The 23,071-nt window shown below is 40.1% G+C and overlaps 2 protein-coding genes and 1 long non-coding RNA gene across 3 annotated transcripts in view; 2 read left to right on the top strand and 1 right to left on the bottom strand.

The window, feature by feature from the left end:
• Positions 1 to 20,843, top strand: part of LOC133236005 (BOLA class I histocompatibility antigen, alpha chain BL3-6-like) — a 35,648-nt gene extending 14,805 nt beyond the window's left edge. The window contains exons 4-6 of the mRNA XM_061397751.1: positions 19,746 to 19,762; positions 20,137 to 20,210; positions 20,630 to 20,843. Of these exons, the coding sequence (XP_061253735.1) occupies positions 19,746 to 19,762; positions 20,137 to 20,210; positions 20,630 to 20,726 (188 nt within the window). The 3' untranslated portion in view covers positions 20,727 to 20,843. The remainder of the gene's footprint in view (positions 1 to 19,745; positions 19,763 to 20,136; positions 20,211 to 20,629) is intronic.
• LOC133235941 (putative olfactory receptor 2B8) lies at positions 2,127 to 3,109 on the bottom strand. Its single transcript, XM_061397713.1, has one exon. It carries the CDS (start codon positions 3,099 to 3,101, stop codon positions 2,127 to 2,129), a length of 975 nt encoding a protein of 324 aa, XP_061253697.1. The 5' UTR covers positions 3,102 to 3,109.
• A 254-nt stretch (positions 20,844 to 21,097) lies between the features above and the next one.
• Positions 21,098 to 23,071, top strand: part of LOC133236583 (uncharacterized) — a 65,918-nt gene continuing 63,944 nt past the window's right edge. Inside the window, exon 1 of the long non-coding RNA XR_009732932.1 lies at positions 21,098 to 21,126. This is a non-coding gene — a long non-coding RNA (uncharacterized LOC133236583). The remainder of the gene's footprint in view (positions 21,127 to 23,071) is intronic.

The following is a 23,071-nucleotide window of genomic DNA, read 5'->3' as shown; positions in this document are numbered from 1 at the left end:
TGACACTCAGGCATTTGCTTAAAACAAATAAATCTGTTTGGTGGCAGTCCTTAGGAGCAGACAAGTAGCTGCTCACTCGGGAAAATAGGCTTTGTGACTTTATGTGACCTTGAGGGTTTCTGCACCAAAGAAAGTATCATTGAGGGATTTGTAAGTGACTATTTGGGCATAACTATCAAGAACTGATTGAGTAATATGAGAGGGGGAAATTTCTCACCATTCAGAGTACAGAGCACTCCAAACTGCTTTTTATCAGGTGTATGTTCAGCATTACTGTGGGGTCAAAATCCTTGGTTTTACAAGTGTTTAATTCAAGGGTGAAGAGTGTGGTGCTGTTACAAATATAGATAAAATCTTGACCCTGTATATAATTTACCCACACTGCCATGTCCAGCTTGCAAGACCACTTCTCAGGCAAATTGGCTGAGAGGGTTCAAGACCAAGAGGATGGTTAGCTGCTAGGAGAGGGAACTGTGTGATAGTTGTCATGCTTTTGTCTCCACTAAGAGACACAAATGCACTTACTTGCCTAGTGGTACATGCTGGGGAAATCTACCAAAAATCATAAATATTTCTGTGATGATAGCACAATCAATGCTCTAACCTCCAGAGAAAAATACACTGTTCATGATATTTAACTGACACCAAAAAACAGAATCTATACCTGAAAATAAATTTATGCTGTAAATTGCACTTGAGTGGGGATCTAAGACCTAAAATGGCAGATTAATTTTTTTCTGGAATGTTTATTTTGTTACTCGTACTTCAGAACTCTGTGACAGTTATTACACAATTAGACAGCTATTACTAAAGCTTAGTCATGTATTTTTAAATTAATAGACACAATATTTGTTTTTTCAATTTCCTTCTGATGAGTCTGAGGACATCTCCACAAAACATGGGATTTCCTGGGAATCAGGGGCCATTTCCAATATTTTTATACTTCACTAAATCCGAATTACATGGGACATTTGGCAGAGGAGAGATTCTAAGGTCTTAACCAATTGATGCCTAAATCAAAGAGTTTATAAAATGGCATGACGAGAAAAATCTAAACATATTTTACCCTTTGAAACTTTTGCTGCATCACAGGAGGTAAAATGTGTAGAATATGCAGTAGAACTTGGGTCATATGCTGCTCAGATATAATGCCCTTAAAATTTCCTCATTTAAAAATCTCATTTTAGAGAGGAACTGCGTGGTTCACAAAATTAAAATAACCAACTTTGTACCTCACATCAGTGTTTTTCTCCTGCTGTGAACAAAAAGGCATGTAAGAACTACCTGGTGTTCTTACCAACGAAGGGCTACCAGTGTCACTGCCAGCAGTGCATCATACCCTTCGCTCAGTGAGTCCTACTGCTGCTGGTGCTGCTGCTGCTGCTAAGTCGCTTCAGTCGTGTCCGACTCTGTGCGATCCCGTAGACGGCAGCCCACCAGGCTCCTCTGTCCATGGGATTTTCCAGGCAAGAGTACTGGAGTGGGGTGCCATTTCCTAGGCACGGCTGTCTCTGAAGTGATCCTACACAATATGGCGGCTGCACTGCTGAGGTTACAGTTGCACCTGATGTCTGAATGGCTTTGCCAAAATTAATGCAGCAAGATTTTCTTTGAGATTCAACTTTATTTTCCCCACAAGTGCTCCACCTACATCAGTGAAAAACGTCTGATCAAATCATCAAACCATGGAATTTCAGTAGAGGCATGATCCAAATAAACGAATGAATGTTATTTTCTAGTAACTCCTAGAAAATATTAGTAATAATATTCCTTACAGTGTTTCAGTGGTTTTATGTTCTTATTTGGGCTTCATATAATATAAACGCATGTCTTTTTGCAAATAGATGTGGAACAATGTACCCAAATGAGAGTGCAAATAAAAATCCTTGGAGCTGTTAAAACAGTAACTACAAAGCAGATGCTGTCAGAACATTGAAACAGCATCTCTGGAAGTTGAAATGCATACATGAACTTAGAATCCGAACATTCACTTTTCAACAGGAATGAAGGAGACAAATTCCCTGCAGAGTTGCCAAAGGAAATTTTAGATAACTCATGGGGCATACATATATCTCTGAATAGTTCTGGCGTTCAAGGTCCTTCCATTAAACTGTCCTCCTCAGCCATCATCTGGAGTCAGAGTCCTTCCAAAGCACCTTCTTCATCGCTCCCTTCACATCCCTGTTTCTCAGTGTATATATGAGGGGGTTGGTCATGGGGATAATGACAGTGTAGAAGAGAGACACGAACTTGTCCTGATCCTGGGAGTCGCTGCTGCTGGGCTGAAAATACACAGAGATGGCTGTGCCAAAGAACAGGGAGACCACCGTGAGGTGGGATCCACACGTGCCAAATGCTTTTCTCTGCCCTGCAGTGGACTTTATTCTTAACACGGCCCTGACAATCCGACCATAGGAGAACATGATTAATGAAATAGGTGTGAGAAGAGTGATGACACTGCCAAAAAAGGTCATATACACATTCATGGTGGTGTCAACACAGGCAAGTTTGAGAAAAGGAGGGATCTCGCAAAGGAAATGGTCTAATTTATTTCTCCCACAAAGTGGTAAAAGGAAGATGAGCACTGTCTGTAACAAGGAATTGGCAAAACCAATGATCCATGAAGCAGAAGCCATCAAGGCACACAGACGAGGGTGCATGATTACTGTATAGTGAAGGGGCCTGCAAACAGCTGCATAGCGGTCAATTGCCATAACTCCTAGGAGAATACATTCTGTACATCCCAAACCCAGAGAGATGAACATTTGAACTACACAACCACCAAAGGAGATGGATTTGTCTGCTCCACTGAGATTAACCAAGAACTGGGGAACAATGCTGGTGGTGTAGCACATGTCCAAAAAGCTCAGGTTAGAGAGGAAAAAGTACATCGGGGTGTGAAGACGTGGGTCCAAGTAGGACAGTGCAATGATGGTTGTGTTTCCCAGCAAAGTGAAGATGTAGAAAATCAAAAGAATTACCAAGAGGACGAGCTCAAGTTGAGGCCTGTCAGAGAAACCTAGTAGGATAAACCCAGTGAAAGAACTTCCATTTTTCTGTTCCATCCTTTGCTGGCACAGGGCTCCTGTCAAACCAGGCATTTAGCAATTTATAAAAGGTATTTTCCAAGAAAGAGCAGTGTTGAAGAGGAAAATCTATCATGTTCAAAGGCATGGCCACAGGATTTTATATACAACTATTTGAATAAATCATGTACCCATTGAAATTGATATATATTAACTCAATTAGTTCTATACTATTCACAAAAAGTTATATATTGATATTTAATACAAGAAAATAATAAAATACTAAGATCAAATAATGAAACTTGGTTTGCATCAATCATAGATATAATATGTCTTTCAGATTGAGATTAATAGGATTGAAGTACAATCATTATATATATACATTTTAGAGAAATTGGAAGTAAGGAAAAATCAAGGCAGAATGATTAGAAAGAGTAAGAAAGATGTAGACAGAGGGAGAAAGTTTATTTTAAACATGTTTTTCATTATTCTACGTAACTGTATGTGTATATATCTCACATGTAATTGAATAATACAAAAAATCTCTAAAATGCATTCAGATATAGAATAGTATAAGCTAGAATGTACTTATACAAAGATTATATTACATTTGAAGTATCACTAAGAGTGCTGCATGCAAACATTTTGGCAGAATTGTTGTCTCTCTACTCCTAATATGTTATATTTGTGAATGCTATACTCCAATCTTTCTGTATAGTAGTAAAAAATAAACTGTTGAGAGTTTGAAAATATTACCATTCAATTACAGTGCTTAACGCTTGCCCTTGAGATAACTAAAATTACTACACCAATTTAACAAGAACTCCAAAACTTTATTCACTGTGCATAGTCAGTTCATGGGCTTTCCTGATGACTCACCAGTAAAGAACATGCCTGCTAATGCAGGAGATACAGGAAATGTGGGCTCAGTCCCTGCATTGGGAAGATACACTGGAGAAGAAAATGGCAACCCACTCTAGTACAGAGAAACTGGTGGGCTACAGTCCATGGAGTCATAAAGACTCAGACATGACATAGTGATTAAATAACAAAAATAGTCAGTTCACAGCAGAAGTTCAAAATCCAGTGACCTGAACTTACCTCTTCTTTCTGCTGATTTCATTTTCTTATGTTACCAGCAACTAAAACACCTGGAATTCCTAAAGAAGATATGATTAGTCACTATCAACATTTTAATCAAGATAAATATTTTTTAAAGATATCCAATTGTGTAATCTGTGCACAAAGTGTAATGGTGTACAACACTCCCTATGATAAATATTTAGATAGATAAATATATACAAACACAGATGCACTGTCAGTGCAATGACAGGTCAAAGATAGGATGTAAAACTAAAAGTATTAATAATACGAGGGAAGATATAAGGAAAAGTACACTTCGGTATTATAAAAATCTAAGAACATCCATTTACATTAGGTTAATTTTACATATGCACCTTTCTGGGAGCTATCTTGAAACATTACTTACATCAAACCAAATGCAACACCAGCCCTAAGGTTAGCTGATTACCATATTCATCTACCTATTTATTATTGCATAGACATGATCATTGGTATTCCCTGGTGGCTCAGATGGTAAAGAGTCTACCTGCAATGCGGGAGACCTCTGTTTGATCCCTGGATTGGTAAGATCCCCTGGAGAAGGAAATGGCAACCCACTCCAGTATTCTTGCCTGGAAAATCCCATGGACAGAGGAGCCTGATGGGCTACAGTCCAAAGGAGCGAAAAGAGTTGGACACAACTGACCGACTTCACTTTCACTTTTTCATGATCATACATTAACTTAAGCAACATAAGAAAGTATGTAATTCAGTTCTATTGCATTCAAATGATTAGGCACATAGTGCATTTTTAATTCTTCTAAGGCTTTCAAACTTTGAATCTGAATTGGGTGTAGACCCGCTGCTGTGTGAAAGAAATTGATACAATATTGTCATAAAATAAATGTTAATAAAAACTGAGTAAAGGAAAAAGTGTGAAAGTGTTACTCACTCAGTCACGTCCAACTCTTTGTGACCCTGTGGACTGTAGCCCACTAGGTTCCTCTGTCCTTGGGATTCTCCAGGCAAGAATACTGGAGTAGGTTGCCATGCCCCCCTCCAGGGGATCTTCCTGGCCCAGGGATTGAACCCACATTTCTACTCACACTTCTTTTGTCTCCTGCATTGGCAGGCAGGTTGTTCACCGCTAGTGCCACCTGGGAAGCCCATTAATGAAGGAAAAGTAAGAGCCAAATGTACAAGCTGGATTTACAAAAGGCAGAGGAACCAGAGATCCAATTGCCAATATTAGTTGGATCATAAAAAAGCAAGGAAATACCCCAAAAATTCTACTTCTGCTTCACTGACTACACTAAAGCCTTTGACTGTTGGACCACAACAAACTGTGGAAAATTCTTAAAGAGAAGGGAATACCAGACCACCTAACCTGTCTTCTGAGAAACCTGTATGCAGGTTTCATACAAGAAGCAACAGTTAGAACCAAACATGGAATATGGACTGTTTCAAAATTGGGAAAGGAGTACATCATGCCTGTGTATTGTTATCCTGCTTATTTAACATATACAGAGTACATCATGTGAAATGCCAGGCTGAATGGCTCACAAGCTGGAATCAAGACTGATTGGAGAAATATTGAAAACCTCAGATACACAGATGATACCACCCTGATGGCAGAAAGCAAAGAGGAACTAAAGAGCCTCTTGATGAAGGTGAAAGAGGAGAGTGCAAAAGCTGGCTTAAAATTTAACATTCAAAAAACTTAAGATCATGGCATCTGGGCCCATCACTTCATGGCAAATAGATGAGGAAAAAATGGAAACAATGACAGATTTTATTTTCTTGGGCTCCAAAATCACTACAGATGGTGACTGCAGCCGTGAAATTAAAAGACCCTTGCTCCGTGAAAGAAAAGCTGTGGCAAACTTAAATAGTGTATTAAAAGCAGAGACATCACTTTACTAACAAAGGTCCGTACACTCAGAACTATGGTCGTGTATGGATGTGAGAATTGAACCATGAAGAAGGGTGAGTGCCAAAGAATTGATGCTTTTGAATTGTGGTACTGGTGAAGACTCTTGGACTGCAAAAGTCCCTTGGACTGCAAGGAGATCCAGCCAGTCAATCCTAAAGGAAATCAACACTGAATGTTCACTGGAAGGACTGAGGTTGATGCTGAAGCTCCAATACTTTCACCACCTGATGGGAAGAGCCAACTCATTGGAAAAGACTCTGATTTTGGAAAAGATTGAGCACAGGAGGAGAAGGCATCAACAGAGGATGAGATGGTTAGATAGCATCATTAACTCAATGGGCATGAACTTGAGATGGTGAAACACAGGGAAGCCTGGCAAGCTGCATTCCTGGGGTTGCAAAGTCCGACCTGACTGAATGACTGAACAACAACCACAAAGACTCAAATGAAAGAAGAGGTAGTGGTGGAGGGGCCCTGGGGAATATTCCTTCATCAATGGTGTAAATGTCCTCCATGTCCCATACTTTAGTGGTAAGGAAAGAAAAAAAAGATCAGATGGTTTGAAATATAAAAAGAACACATAATAGAAATTTAATACATCATGTATGAGAAGGATTAAGCTAATCTAACTTAACACTCAATCACAGAACAGTATGGAAGAGCACTAGTTCACACACCTCCAAAAACAATACTTAATTAAAAATTCTCACATTTAAAGTTTGAAAAATTAAAGTATCCAAAATTTGAAGGCTGGAAAGATATGCTGCTTGTAGCTAATAATGCTGGGATTCCCTGGTGGTCCAGTGGTGAAGAGTCTGCCATGCAATGTAAAGGACACAGGTTTGATCCCTGGTCAAGGAAGATCCCTCATGAGCAGGACAACTATGATTCCACATGCGCGGGGCAGCTATGCCCATCGGCCACAACTACTGTCTCCTGCACCACAACTACTGAAGCTCGTGCTCCACAACAGGAGAAGAAAACACACTGAGAAGCCGGCGCACCACAGCTAGAGAGTAGCCTCTGCTCGCTGCACCTGCAGAAAGCCTGTGAGCAGCACCCAAGATCCAGTGCAGTCAAAAATTAAATGAGTAAATACAGAAATAGTTTTGAAAATAATAGTAATAATGCCAGCACTGTTGGTATTGTTGATTGTTTGATATGCACTACAACTTTTACATGCATAATCTCAACTATCTCCAAAACAGTTTGACATTTATTACTGTTACCCTTCTATATTTGAAGAAATAGACTAAAGTGGTTAAGCAGCTTAGCCAAGATTATTAAAATCCTAAATTTGTAAACAAAAATTAGGTCTCTTGGATATCAAAGTTTGTGTTTTTAGCAAACACATCGCTTTATTGCCAGACATGAATATATTAAAATTCAGAGGACACCACTGCACATGGCAGGGTTTACAATTTCATAAGATTTCATTCTTCCTTTGATTTCTTATAAGAATGTGGTCTGTGGTATTCACAGATCTATATAGAAAAAAATTTATAATAGAATTATACATTTTTGACAGTCTAAATGTGCAATGACAGGATATATTCCCTGACACACTTTCTCAGAAGAGCAAATACAACCTATGGCTCAGTCTCATGAACATATATACAAATACTGACACATTCATCCTAGATGAACTGCTGGAAAATTTTTCTAAATGTACCTCATAAAGGAAGCATTCACCAAAGTGAAGGGCAAATATAAAATGTTATTTCTTCAAAGGAAAACACCAATACAAAAATGGACCAGTGTAATAAAATGATGATATATTTTATCATCATATCAATAAGGACCAGAAAGGCAGTTGACAAAAGATAAAATCCTGTCAAGATGAAGTTGTTCAAACCATTTGCAATTATACAGAGTAATATTCGTTTATTAGAAAAGGGATGCTGAATGACCAGGTATCTGACAGGTCTAAAAATCAATGATTTTAGACTGAAAAATTTAATGTCAGACAACAAACAAAAGCAACACCAACTAAAACAGAAAAAAAGAATGTAATGTCTTTGTATGTTACAAATGATTCCGGTCCAAGTGGAGATTACACTGGAAGGTAATTAGGATACCAATGTCATATTTGCTTCTTTAAATATTTTTTCTCTAAAGAAATTCAGGAAATTATCCCTTCCTGAGGACACCAGATATGGGAAACTTCAAGATGCATCATCGCAATGATCTCAAGAGTACATTCTGCTGGCCTGGGTCACACCAATCCCTTGCTCCTTCCCTACTCAGCACCCGCCCTTCCTAAAGCTGTTTGCACAACCGCAGAAGGCAATGTTCCAAGGTAAGGAATATTATTTGGCTGAGGTTAAGTGGGAAATTTTTATCTCCTTCCTACCACATTTAAAGAATTCTGCTCTTTAATTGGGAATTATCATCTATGTTAAAATACATATCAACTGACCTAACGTAATAAGGAATACTGATATGTAGGAGACAAACTACATAAACAATAAAAACTAGAAATATTAAGCACATTCATCCTAGCTACAGGAACAACAAATACTATCCTTGGTAACCATCATGATATGACATGAAATAGGCAAATTCTGCTATACAAGCTACATATCAATAAATACTTGGATACAAAAGTGAAATAAATGAAAAAATCAAAGTATATGTGTGTATATATAGAAAATATCAAGTGGGTAAAATTGAACAGATTCTACAAAATAAAGATGACATCTTACATAACAATTATTTTTAAAAGAATATAATAGAAATTATATGTCACAAGAACACAATTCTACTATACTAATTAAGAGAAGAGACATCAAGTGAGAGAGGTTAAATGTTTAATACAGACACATATCAGTGCTAGAGGTATATTTACAGTTATAATAACTGTATATTACTGACAATAATATAACTCAAATTGTAGTGGAAGAAGTATTTCAAGAAAACTAGCTTCTTGCTGTGCAAACCAAACATTTTAAAGACAAAAGATCTCAAGATAATGTCTCTTTAAGAGATCTCAAATTATGCAACATTCACTGATAAATTTCAAGTTCAAACTCTACCCTATCCAGTTCCTCAAGGAATCCTGAAAAGGTGCAGACAAAATCCCTGCAACCTCAGAGCCATAACTGAATCACCTTTGCCTTAATAATCTTCTGTCTCAGCTTAACTCCAATACATTAGGACTGGTCCCTAATGGCAATGCAGGACTTATAAATGAGGAGCAAATGGGTCTATCATGGTATCAGAAATAACAGTTCTAATCACTATGGACAACATTTGGCCAGGTTGGGAAGGAGAGGCTGAAGTAGGAATTCCTTTGCAAGCTGTTTATTGATCGAATGTTCTCAGGATAAAGAGAATCAAAGAGCAAAATAGAGCAAATAATGCTGCTAAGCAAGGACGTGATCGCAAATGGAATAGAATAAGCCTGGTCCCAGAGAAATCTGGAACAGGACTCTCCAACAACTATGCTGATAAAAAGTATTCTATCTTCACTAATACAATCACTGCTACCCACGTGTTGCTGACTGAGCATTTCAAGGGTGGCAGCTAAGGAATGAAAGTTTAAATTTAAATTTAATTCAGGTTAATTTAAATACCTAGTCATTTAAATGTGACTAGTTACTAGTATACAGAATAACAAGCTGTTGAGCATGCATTGTGTCAGATGTAGCTCCACTTGACCCAAAGGCAATCTTTTATATATCCCAAGGATCTGTCATTGACTGCAAGCTGCCCCAACCAAGTTCAGGAGACCTCCTGGCAATGTGGCTCCCATTCAATGATGGCAATTTTCTGAAGAAGGAATGGGCTCTGAAGCTATCGGTCAATACTCATGACAAATATGGTGTGGACCAGTGCACCCACCAGCCAGTAGAAAAGATCTGATCTGGACACTGAAAGCATTCATACAAAACCTAGAGTCCATTCATACAAAATGTAGAGTCCATTCATAAGTGTGTGCAAGGATGAAAGGACAGTCACCAGTGTACAATACACATCACCTCAGTGCAAGGCCATCAGAAAATTGTCATTTGCCTAATTCACCAATGAATTAAACATTCAGATCACCTTTTCTGGCCCACGTTTCTCCTCTCAAATTGATATTTCTCCTCAATTGAAGAATGATCATTTTTCATTAACAATAAATTCAAAAATGCATTGACACAATTACCAACAAATGGACATTCATTGTTGTAACTGTCAAATCAGCATTTGGAAGATTACTTATGTTCATTTCTTTGAGAAAATGAACATTTTAAAACTACAGATATTGACAATATACTTTAAGAAACATTCTGCAATTTCACAGCAAATAGGAGCTGAGGAAAAAGTGAAAGTGTATAGTCTAATAAGTTCACATTCACATATATGCTATTATTCAATTACTGAAGGACATGTTTTATGACAGCCAAATATCCTGAATTTAAATTGTTTCATATATCCATATTGAGACCCGGGAACACAAAGTTGGCTTCCATAAGGAACACTTAAGTTGAGTTCTTAAATTTGGTGAATTTCTATAGGAGTTTCTGTTTGTTTTGCCAACTGTCATGTATGTTACTCAATTTAGCCTTTCAGGAACACTTGCAACTGAAAACAAACTCACTTACCAATTTCTAAAGTACCACAGAGATCGAGTTCCCGTCCTCTCAGTCTTATTCCCCTTATGTGAGTGTCCTAAGCTCGTTCCCTATCTCATTTCCAGTTCCTGCCTTTAATACAGTACTGGGCATTGGAACCTGGGTCTATAGACTAAGGATGCAGGTTGTATGAAATGGGTACACAAGTTGACTCTGCTAACTTAGAATTGGAATGTCCTTAAATTTCCTTAAGCAAGAAGATGCTTTCTCTTGATAACTTCAAATATCTTCACACGATACTGAAATCAGCATTGTGTCTAGCTGGTAGGATGACATGGGAAGGCAATTTCAAACTCTCAGGATTCCTTCTGAATATAATGTCTTGGCTCTATGATGGAGAGCTTATTATGAAAGCATGAGATTGGTATGAAACTGCAGTAAAACTGGTCTGGTTAAAATAGTTTACCTGACTGAAGTCTCTGAGGAATGTATGTCCTGAACTGTTAATTAGCTGATGTCACCTAGCTGCCCAGAGATGACAATCCTCAGGGAAAATGAATATCAAGGAGAATGCAAGAGGATACCTAACCTGCCTCTTTTATAACTTCTCATAATTGTCAGAGGTCAGATAATTCCCTTGACTTCTCAGTTACCTTAACTCTCCTCTTTAATTGTTTAGATATTTTACTAAACACTTGAGATTTTTTTCTACCTTTGCAAAAAAAAATTATCCATATATAAATAAGAATTCATTAAGTTTCTTAATTTTAAAAGTAAATTAATTTTTATCTAATATTCATAACCAACTTTTAATGGATCACAGAGTTACCAATTAGGCAGTTCCTATCTAATCTTTAAGGTAAATATATTAAAAGTCAGCCACCACATTTTACTCCCAAACTTCTAATATGGCTAAGGAAAAACTACCAATCCTCTATGACATTATTCAAATTCTATCTGAAAGTTGTAATGATTTACATAAACAAACAGAAAAATTATTGACTTTTTAAATAAAACTTCCATGGTTTGTTTAAGTTCAACTCAATTTTGCATTTATTTCCACATGACTGAGTTAAACAAGATAGCTATAATTGTTAAAGTAAACTGAAGGAAACTTGATGGATATTGTGTGTTTTGAAGTTTGAAGATCAATTAATTTCAAAACAACTTATACACTTAACTATACAGGCAAAAGGCAGAATTAATTAGCATCAGTCCATGGAAGGCTTTAGCTGTACCATCAAAAGCAGCTTCAAAAAATATATAATCTCTTTTCCCCACTAGAACACATTTTCTTTCAAACTAATAGACAACTTCTAATTAGTAGTATAAGCTATCTCAGGAAAAGCTATTTAAATTTGAAGTATCTTGGGTTTTATATGCCATTAATCAGACAAGTATACAGATCTTCTATAACTAATTTACATGCTATAGCCAAGCATTTCCCATAGAACCATAAATGCTAGTTTTTTCTAAATAACATTCTACCCATAGGGAGAAATTATCTTTTCCTTAAAATACTCTAAGAGTAGAATTTTCTCAGTAATCTCTCTACTAGTTAAATTCCATTGTAATATTTATAAGGAGGTCAAGTAAAGATTAGTATTGCATAGGGTGTCCAGAGATGAAGGGAATTACAGACCTGCAATTAACATTTCTTCCTATTTCCATCTTGATGTTGCAAATATTAATTGGAAAAATAATGTTGGATAATAATTTGACATTATCTAGAATGTGATGTGGATGTGACAGATGATGGAAGTAAAGTCCAATGCTGAAAAGAGCAAAATTGCATAGGAACCTGGAATGTTAAGTCCATGAATCAAGGCAAACTGGAAGTGGTCAAACAGGAGATGGCAAGAGTTAGCATCAAAATTTTAGGAATCAGCTAACTAAAATGGACTGGAATGGGTGAATTTAACTCAGTGACCATTATATCTACTACTGTGAGCAAGAATTCCTTAGAAGAAATGGAGCAGCCATCAGAGTCAACAAAAGAGTGCAAAATGCAGTACTTGGATGCAATCTCAAAACTAACAAAATGATCCCTGTTCACTTCCAAGGCAAACCATTCAATATCACAGGAATCCAAGTCTATGCCCCAAGCAGTAATGCTGAAGAAGCTGAAGTTGAATGGTTCTATAAAGACCTACTGGAGAAGGCAATGGCACCCCACTCCAGTACTCTTGCTTGGAAAATCCCACGGACAGAGGAGCCTGTTAGGCTGCAGTCCATGGGGTCGCTAAGAGTCGGACATGACTGAGCGACTTCACTTTCACTTTTCACTTTCATGCATTGGAGAAGGAAATGGCAGCCCACTCCAGTGTTCTTGCCTGGAGAATCCCAGGGACAGGGGAGCCTGGTGGGCTGCCATCTATGGGGTCGCACAGAGTTGGACACGACTGAAGTGACTTAGCATAGCATAGCATAAAGACCTACAAGACTTACAAGAACTAACACCTAAAAGAGATGTCCTCTTCATCATAGGGGACTGGAATGCAAAAGGAGGAAGTTAAGAGAAGTAGGCAAATTAGGCCTTGGAGCGCAAAATGAAGCAGGTCAAAGGCTAACAGAGTTTTGCCAAGAGGACACACTGGTCATAGCAAACACCCTCTTCCAACAACACAAGAGAAGACTCTACTCATAGACATCACCAGATGGTCAATACCAAAATCAGATTGATTATATTCTTTGCAGCCAAAGAAGGAGAAGCTCTATACAGTCAGCAAAACCAAGACCAGGAGCTGACTGTGGCTCAGATCATGAACTCTTTATTGCCAAATTCAGACTGAAATTGAAGAAAGTTGGGAAAACCACTAGACTGTTCAGATGAGTTCAGTTCAGTCACTCAGACGTGTCCGACTCTTTGCTACCCCATGGACTGCAGCACGCCAGGCTTCCCTGTCCATCACCAACTCCAGGAGTTTACTCAAACTCATGTCCATTGAGTCAGTGATGCCATCCAACCATCTCATCCTCTGTAGTCCCCTTCTCCTCCTCCTGCAATCTTTCACAGCATCAGGGTCTTTTCAAATGAGTGAATTCTTTGCATCAGGTGGCCAAAGTATTGGAGTTTCAGCTTCAACATCAGTCCTTCCAGTGAACACTCAGGACTGATTTTCTTTAGGATGGACTGTTTGCATCTCCTTACAGTCCAAGGGACTCTCAAGAGCCTTCTCCAACAGTTCAAAAGCATCAATTCTTCGGCGCTCAGCCTTCTTCCCAGTCCAACTCTCACATCTATATACGACCACAGGAAAAACCATAGCCTTGACTAGATGGACTTTTGTTGGCAAAGTAATGTTTCTGTTTTTTAATATGCTGTCTAGATTGGTCATAACTTTTCTTCCAAGAAGTAAGTGTCTTTTTATTTCATGGCTGCATTCAACATCTGCAGTCATTTTGGAGCCCCAAAAATAAAATCAGCCACTATTTCCACTGTGTCCCATCTATTTCCCATGAAGTGATGGGACCAGATGCCATGATCTTAGTTTTCTGAATGTTGACCTTTAAGCCAACTTTTTCACTCTTCTCTTTCACTTTCATCAAGAGGCTCTTTAGTTCCTCTTCACTTTCTGCCATAAGGGTGGTGTCATCTGCATATCTGAGGTTATTGATATTTCTCCCAGCAATCTTGATTCCAGCTTGTACTTCATCCAGCCCAGTTTTTCTCATGATGTATTCTGCATATAAGTTAAATAAGCAGGGTGACAATATACAGCTTTGATGTACTCCTTTTCCTATTTGGAACCAATTTGTTGTTCCATGTCCAGTTCTAACTGTTGCTTCTTGACATGCATACAGATTTTCAGGAGGTAGGTCAGGTGGTCTGATATTCCCATCTCTTGAAGAATTTCCCACAGATTGTTGTGATCCACGCAGTCAAAGGCTTTGGAATAGCCAAAAAAACAAAAGTAGATTTTTTCTGGAACTCTCTTGCTTTTTCAATGATCCAGCGGATGTTGGCATTGTTGATCTCTGGTTCCTTTGCCTTTTCTAAAACCAGTTTGAACATCTGGAAGTTCACGGTTGACATATTGTTGAAGTCTGGCTTGAAGAATTTTGAGCATCACTTTACTAGCATGTGAGATGAGTGCAATTGTGTGGTAGTTTGAGCATTCTTTGGCATTGCCTTTCTTAGGGACTGGAATGAAAACTCACCTTTTCCAGACCATTCAGGTATGACCTAAATCAAATCCCTTACAATTGTACAGTGGACATGACAAATAGATTCAGTGGATTAGATCTGATAGAAAGAGTGCCTGAAGAACTATGGACGGAGGTTTGTGACATTGTACAGGAGGCAGTGATCAAGATCATCCCCAAGAAAAAGATATGCAAAAAGGTAAATTGGTTGTCTGACAAGCCTTACAAATAGCTGTGAAAAGAAAAGAAGCTAAAGGCAAAGGAGAAAAGGAAAGATATACCCATTTGAATCAGAGTGCCAAAGAATAGCAAGGAGATATAAGAAAGCCTTCCTCAGTGATCAGTGCAAAGAAATAGAGGAAGACAATAGAATAGGGAAGACTAGAGATCTCTTCAAGAAAATTAGAGATACCAAGGGAACATTTCATGCAAAGATGAGCACAATAAAGGACAGAAATGGTATGGACCTAACAGAAGCAGAAGATATTAAGAACAGGTGGCAAGAATACACAGAAGAGCTGTACAAAAAGATCTTCATGACCCGATTAATCACGATAGTGTAATCACTCACCTAGAGCCAGACATCCTGGAATGTGAAGTCAAGTGGGCCTTAGGAAGCATCATTACGAACAAAGCTAGTTGAGATGATGGAATTCCAGATGAGTTATTTCAAATCCTAAAAGATGATGCTATGAAAGTGCTAGACTCAATATACCAGCAAATGTGGAAAACTCAGCAGTGGCCACAGGACTGGAAAAGGTCAGTTTTCATTCCAATCCCAAAGAAGGGCAATGCCAAAGAATGCTCAAACTACCGCACAATTGCACTCATCTCACATGCTAGCAAAGTAATGCTCAAAATTCTCCAAGCCAGGCTTCAACAGTAACCGTGAACTTCCAGATGTTCAAGCTGGTTTTAGAAAAGGCAGAGGAACCAGAGATCAACAATGCCAACATCCGCTGGATCATTGAAAAAGCAAGAGAGTTCCAGAAAAAATCTACTTTTGCTTTTTTGGCTATTCTAAAGCCTTTGACTCTGTGGATCATAACAATCTGTGGGAAATTCTTCAAGAGATGGGAATATCAGACCACCTGACCTACCTCCTGAAAATCTGTATGCATGTCAAGAAGCAACAGTTAGAACTGGACATGGAACAACAAATTGGTTCCAAATAGGAAAAGGAGTACGTCAAAGCTGTATATTGTCACCCTGCTTATTTAACTTATATGCAGAATACATCATGAGAAAAGCTGGGCTGGATGAAGTACAAGCTGGAATCAAGATTGCTGGGAGAAATATCAATAACTTCAGATATGCAGATAATACCATCATTATTGCAGAAAGCAAAGAAGAACTAAAAAGCCTCTTGATGAAAGTGAAAGAGAAGAGTGAAAAAGTTGGCTTAAAGGTCAACATTCAGAAAACTAAGATCATGGCACCTGGTCCCATCACTTCATGGCAAATAGGTGGGGAAATGATTTAAAAAGTGAAAGACTGTATTTTGGGGGGCTCCAAAATCACTGGAGATTGTGACTGTAGCCATGAAATAAAAAGATGCTTGGTCCTTGGAAGACAAGTTCTGGCAAACCTAGACAGCATATTAAAAAGCAGAGACATTACATTTCCAACAAAGGTCCATCTAGTCAAAGCTATGATTTTCCAGTAGTCAGGTATGGATGTGAGAGTTGGACTATAGAGAATGTTGAGCGCTGAAGAATTGATGCTTCTGAACTGTGGTGTTGGTGAAGACTCTTGAGGGTCCCTTGGACTGCAAGGAGATCCAACCAGTCCATCCTAAAGGAAATCAGGTCTGAATATTCACTGGAAGGTGACCCTGATGCTGTGAAAGATTGAAGAGGGGAGGAGAAGGGGACCACAGAGGATGAGTTGTTTGGATGGCATCACCAACGAGATGGACATGAGATTGAGTAGGCTCCGGGAATTGGTGATGGACATAGAAGCCTGGCGTGATGCAGTCCATCGGGTCACAAAGAGTCGGCTGAGTGACTGAACTGAACTGAGAAATGCTTATTTGCAATTACATGCATTTTTCCTATGCTACTTTTTAAAATTCTTATTTTATATTGGAATATAATACACTGAAAGCATAATCTATTTTTTTTAATCTACAAATGAGGACTCATCCAAATAAAAAGCATTGGTCTGTTAAAGTCTCTGTTAAGAGGATAATAAGTTAAGATACAGACTGGAAGAAAACATTTCAAGCTACTTATCATATAAAACACTCATATCTCGAATATACAAACAACTCTCAAAACTCTGCAATAGAAAACAACTCAGTTAAAACACACTTGAGCAGATAGCTCCACAATGCAAATTCACAAATGGTAAATAAGCACATGAAAAGATGTTTAGCATCACTAACCATCAGGAAAACACATATTAAGACCATTAAGAGTACCTACCTACTAGAACAACCAAGATGAAAAATATGGGGAAAATATCAAATGTTGGATTCATTGTGGAAAAACTGAATCACTCATACATTTCTAATAAGAATGATACATCTACTTTATAAAAGAGCTTGGATGTTTCTTTAAAATCCAATACACACTGGCCATAGAGCCCAGTAATCACACTTTGGGGCATTTATGACAGAGAAAAAAAATGTATTCCACACAAAAACCTGTGCACAATTATTCATAGCAGTTTTATCTGTAATAGCAAAAAGCTGAAAATTACTAAAATATTCTAAACAAATGATGGTACATCCAAACTATGAAATACCACTTGGCAATAAAAAAGGAATAAGCTGTTAATACAGACAGCATCTTCGATGAATCTCAAGGGTATTATGTTGAATGAAAATAAGTCTATCTTAATAGGTTAAATATTATATGATCCCAGCTTTATCCCATCCACAAAATGACAAAATAATAGAGATGGGATCAAGTTAGTGGTGCCCAGGAATGAGGGATGGTTATGGAGAGTGCAGGGGAGGGGAGGAAGGGAGTGTGACTATAAAGGGGTATCACAAAGAAGATGTGAGTAGTCATGGGGTCATTCCACATTTTGATCATGATTGCAGCTACAGGAATCTACATGTGAAAAAAAATTACATGGAACTCTATACATATGTTGTACCAATTCAGTTTCCTCACTTTTAAATTGTATTATAGTTATATAATGTATAACCTTTGGGAAAAAGGTCAAAGGTAACCAGGACCTCTCTATACTATCTTTAGACCTTCCTGTTAATCTGCAACTATTTCAAAATAAAAAGTTTTTTTTAAGGATTTGAATAAAACAAGAACTAGAGAATGAGAAAAAGAGGGACAGACAGAAACACAAATCAAAACATAAACGGCAATGAGAGAGAGGAGAGAGGAAGCTGCTCAAAAGGCTAGAAGGTTCCTGTTTACTCATGACATACAGACTCCAGATCTCCCCTCCTCCCAGGGGCACACTGAATCTGCAGTTATACACAGAAAACTGCTTCTAAAAGAAATGTAGAAAAGCTGGGTGAATCCTACACACAGAAAAACCCCACACTAAAATCATTAGGAGTTAAACAAGTAAATCATTAAAAGATGCAGACACAAAATCTCTACCTAAGCCCCACCCTTGGAGCCACAATATACAATCAGGAGGGAAGTCACCGCTGCCAGTTTCTCCCTGAGAAACAAAGTGTCCCACGTCTGGGACCTTCACTTTGAAGGTTTACACCTGAGACATGGGCCTCCAAAATTCTCTGAAAGTCAACAAAGTTTGTGTCCATGAAATCCATGAGGCTATAATGAACTAAGAAACAGGCTCACCCAGACCCACTGTGGCTATCTCTCCAGGGCATAGCACACAGACACAGACTGAAACCTCCAGCTTGTCCCTGAAAGAAGCCTATTTCCTTATCTTAAAAGCTAAGACTTCTAACACATATCTAGGGGTCAACTACAATCCTCGCCAAAACCTGAGAAGCCAACAGGTGCCATCATCATGCTCTCCCTCTGTCCCACCCCAGGTCACTGGTGTCTCCGTGAAAAGAGTTTGTGCACACGTATGGCTGCCCAGGTGTTGTGGCTGCTGCCAGAGGGCACACTCCTTGATCACCTGGTTCAGTGGCTTGCATTTCTGGATCCAACAGGACAGTAGCAAAAAAGAAACAGCCTGTAACTGGCTGCCTGCACCCGCCCACCCAGGGCTCAATGTGGAGGGAACAGACAGAAACACCCATCTCCCAGTCTTCTCCTGAAAGAGGTATAATTGCATATTTGAAAAGTTATTGCCTCGGGTTCTGGTAGATTGCCTACAACGGCAACGATTTACCTTGCCCTGAACGAGGACCTGTTCAGCAGCTCAGATCTCCAAGCTGAAGCTTGAGCAGGGCGGTGCTTCGGGGAACAGTAGGAACTACCTGGACAGTGACTGTGTAAAGTGGCTCCACAGACACCTGGAGAACGGGAAGGACACGCTGCTGTGCTCAGGTACGAGAGGCGTGGGGCCTCCCTGATCCCCCCTCGGGCTGGACCTGACTTCACACAAGGAGTAGATAGTTCCTGTCGGCAGAGGGAGGAATCTGCATAGGTTTTCATATTCTGTACAAGAGAGTGACTCGCCAGTGGCCCCACTTGTCTGAAGGACAGTCTCTTTGGGGAAGAAGCAGGAACCCATTCCTGAGATAACTGGTCAGCGGTTTCCCTTCACCCTGGGTACCATCTTGTGAACCATGACTGTCTCTCAGGGCCAGGTCTCACCCTGAGAACATGTTTGGAGGCCTGACTCCAGCTTTTCTGAGTCATCCAGCCTCCACCTAAGTCAGGACCATTACTCTGTACTCACTCCCTTACATGGTACCTCCTACCTTGGCTCTCACCCTGACTCCAGAACTTTCCAAGGACTTGGGAACATGCCCAGACCTCCGAGTCCAGGCTGGTGTCTGGTGTTTGTGTTGCTTCTTTTCAAACCCTCTGTCCTGTTTATTCTCAGGATGGTCACAGGATGCTCCTTCAGGGACCCATGGAGGTAACACTAAATGGGAATTTTCTGATTCATCCTCCACAGACCCTCCAAAGACACATGTGACCCATCACCCATCTCTGGCCATGAGGTCCCCCTGAGGTGCTGGACCCTGGGCTTCTACCCTGAAGAGATCTCACTGACCTAGCAGTGTGACACAGAGGACCAGACCCAGGACATGGAGCTTGTAGAGACCAGGCCTTCGGGGAATGGAACCTTCAAGACGTGGGCGGCCCTAGTGGTCCCTTCTGGAGAGGAGCAGAGATACACGTGCCATGTGCAGCACAAGGGACTTCAGGAGACCCTCACGCTGAGATGGGGTAGGGAGGAGGCTGGGGTGGAGCTTCTTCTCAGATAAAGCTGGAGCCTTTCTGGACCCCTTCAGCAAGAACAGGATTCAAACCTGAAGTCTGGGCCCCTTCTCTTTCCTCCACAGTACCTTCTCAGCCCTGTCCCCAACATAAACATCATTGTTAGCCTGGTTCTACTCATGGTCATTGGAGTTGTGGTAACTGGAGAGTTGGACTATAAAGAAAGCTGAGCACCGGAGAATTGATCCTTTTGAACTATGGCGTTGGAGAAGACTTTTGAGAGTCCCTTGGACTGCAAGGAGATCCAAGCAGTCCACTAAAGGAAATCAGTCCTGAATATTCCTTGGAAAGACTGATGCTGAAGCTGAAACTCCAATGCTTTGGCCACATGATGCAAAGAACTGACTCATATGAAAAGACCCTGATGCTGGGAAAGATTGAAAGCAGGAGGAGAAGGGGATGACAGAGGATGAGATGGTTGGATGGCATCACAAACTCAATGGACATGAAATTGAGTAAACTTCGAGAGGTGGCAATGGACAGGGAGGCCTGGCATGCTGCAGTCCATGGGGTCGCAAAGAGTCGGACACGAATGAGCAACTGAACTGAAATGAACTGAACTGGAGCTGTGATCTGGAGGAAGAAGCGCTCAGGTAGGGGAGGGACGGAGGGATTTGAGTTTTCTTGTCTCACTGGGAGTTTCAAACCCAGGTAAATGTTTACCTGCCTAATTATTGGAAAGTACCCTCCACACACACATGTGGAGTCTGAGCTGATGCTAACAATGACCCTTTTGTAAAGTACATGTGAAATGAAAGACAGATTATTCACTTTGTAATTCCAGTTGGGGGCCTGTCTCTCAGCACGTGATGATCAGAGGGGAGGGTCCCTGCTGAGGACAGACCTCCAGAAGGGCAGTTGGTCCAGTCGCCTCAACAGCACCTTTCTTCATTCTCCTGATTTTGTCCTGGATTTTGGTCACAGTTCCAAAAAATTCTGTGGGGTCCAGGACTAGGGGGTTCCTCTAGGATCTCATGATTCAGTCTTCTCTATGGCCTCTCACTTGATGTTTTCTTCTTGCAGGTGAAAAAGAGGGAACTACACTCAGGCTGCAAGTGAGTACAGATTGGATGTGGTTCTTGAGACCCTTGCCAGGGTGCAGACAGGAGGCCATGGGGGCCTCCTCAAAATTCCTTCTCTAGTTTCTCTCCTGTGGGTTCTGACCACATCATGTCCACACAGATGTCTGGAGGAAGTTCTCTCTGGGCAGGGTAGTCTCCTGTGTAAATGCACGAGGGTAGGAAAGTGTCTGCATTCAAGGAAGAGCCAGAAGGCAGGTGTGGCTGGCCTAATGAGGAACTGAGATTAGATCCCATGTTTTGCCAGATCATACAGACCTAGATGATATTAGAAAGGTGTTCATGTTCTCTGAGTAAGATGTGGATTCGTAAGATGGTGTAAACAGAGGACAATCCATTGTGACTGCCCTTTAGAAGCATCAGTCTGGTTGCTGTACATAATTAGGAGGTGAAGGATGAGTGATGCACTAAAGGAAACTGTAAGAAATAGTGCAGTGACCAGGCTGGAGATGCTGGTCTAGACAACATCTAGACAGTCTGGAGTAGAGCCTGAGAATTTACATTCATAACAAGTTTGATGCTGTTGCTGCTGGCTTTCAGATCACAGATTTACTGGTGAGAATATAGACCAGGATTCCCACATGGCTGTGCATCAGCCTCCCCTCTAGGACTTATTCATAAGGGATTCCTGGACTCCGTGCCCTACACTCTTAGATGTTCAGTCTAGGAGGAGACCCGAGTATTTTCTAAGAAGGCTGACAAGCAGTCCTGATTCTCAGTCAGATTTGGATCCACTGAGGCTTGTGATCAGAGAGTGATCAGGATGGAGAAGGGCTTAAATCCACACTTAAATGGGAAGAAAAAGTCAAGACATTTTCTGGGAGATACATGTTTTCTCTTCCAAGCAGGATAGGCAGCTGGACATTTTAGAAAGTAGTCTGATATCATAAAGTCTCTGAGTTGCTAAGAGAGCAGATCTAAATGCTCTCACCACAAAAAAAGAAATGGTAATTATGTGACATTATACAGGTGTAAGCTAAAGTTGTGGTGCTGATCATTGTGCAATAGAGAAAAGTATCAAATCACAGGTTGTACACTTACTCAATATTTTATATCAATCATATCTCAATAAAGCAGAGAGGAAAAAGTCTCTGATAGTTTCCCTACATGATAGACTTATCAAGTTCTTCATGGGAAGAAAAGGGATTTCAATTTGTTGCAAAGGAGAGAAAGAGTGAGATTTGTGGTTTTATTTTATTTCAGGAAAAGTCACAGAACAGCCTGAGGATTCATAGCCAGCTCAGCATCCAGTCTCTCCCAGGTGGGGACCCACATGGGAATCACCACCCCTGCACGGGGAACAGAAGCCACTGTCCACAAAACAGACACTCCCTTAGCTGGAAGATGGACTCTGGTGCTAGGCTTGCTGTCTCTGCTGCCCTTGGCAACTCAATGACACTACCGCCATTTACTCTGTGCAGGTCAAAACCTTCAGCATGGTGTCAGCCTCTCTGTCTCAGTTCACTTTAGTTCAAGGCTCAGTCGTGTCCAACTCTTTGTGACCCAATGGACTGCAGCGTGCCAGGCTTCCCCGTTCATCACCAACTCCTGGAGATTACACAAATACATGGCCATCAAATTGGAGATGCCATCCAACCATCTCATCCTCTGTCATCCCCTTCCCTTCCCACCTTCCATCTTTCCCAGCAGTAGGATCTTTTCAAATGAGTCAGTTCTCCACATCATGTGGCCAAAGCTTTGGAGTTTCAGCATCAGTCTTTCCAATGAATACTCAGGACTGATTTCTTTTAGGATGGACTGGTTCAATCTCCTTGCTGGCCAAGGGTTTCCCAAGAGTCTTCTCCAACACCACAGTTTAAAAGCATCAACTCTTCTGCACTCAGCTTTCTTTATAGTCCAACTCTCACATCCATACATGACTACTGGAAAAACCATAGCTTTGACTAGATGGACCTTTGTT

This window comes from Bos javanicus, chromosome 23 (genome assembly GCF_032452875.1).
Source record: "Bos javanicus breed banteng chromosome 23, ARS-OSU_banteng_1.0, whole genome shotgun sequence".
Classification (NCBI taxonomy): Eukaryota; Metazoa; Chordata; class Mammalia; order Artiodactyla; family Bovidae; genus Bos; species Bos javanicus.
Note: the sequence above shows the minus strand (reverse complement) of the source record. Positions and strands in the feature narration are given on the sequence as shown.

Excerpts from the sequence above, each read along its gene's own strand:
- LOC133235941 (XM_061397713.1), bottom strand. The coding sequence starts at position 3,101 with ATGCCTGGTTTGACAGGAGCCCTGTGCCAGCAAAGGATGGAACAGAAA.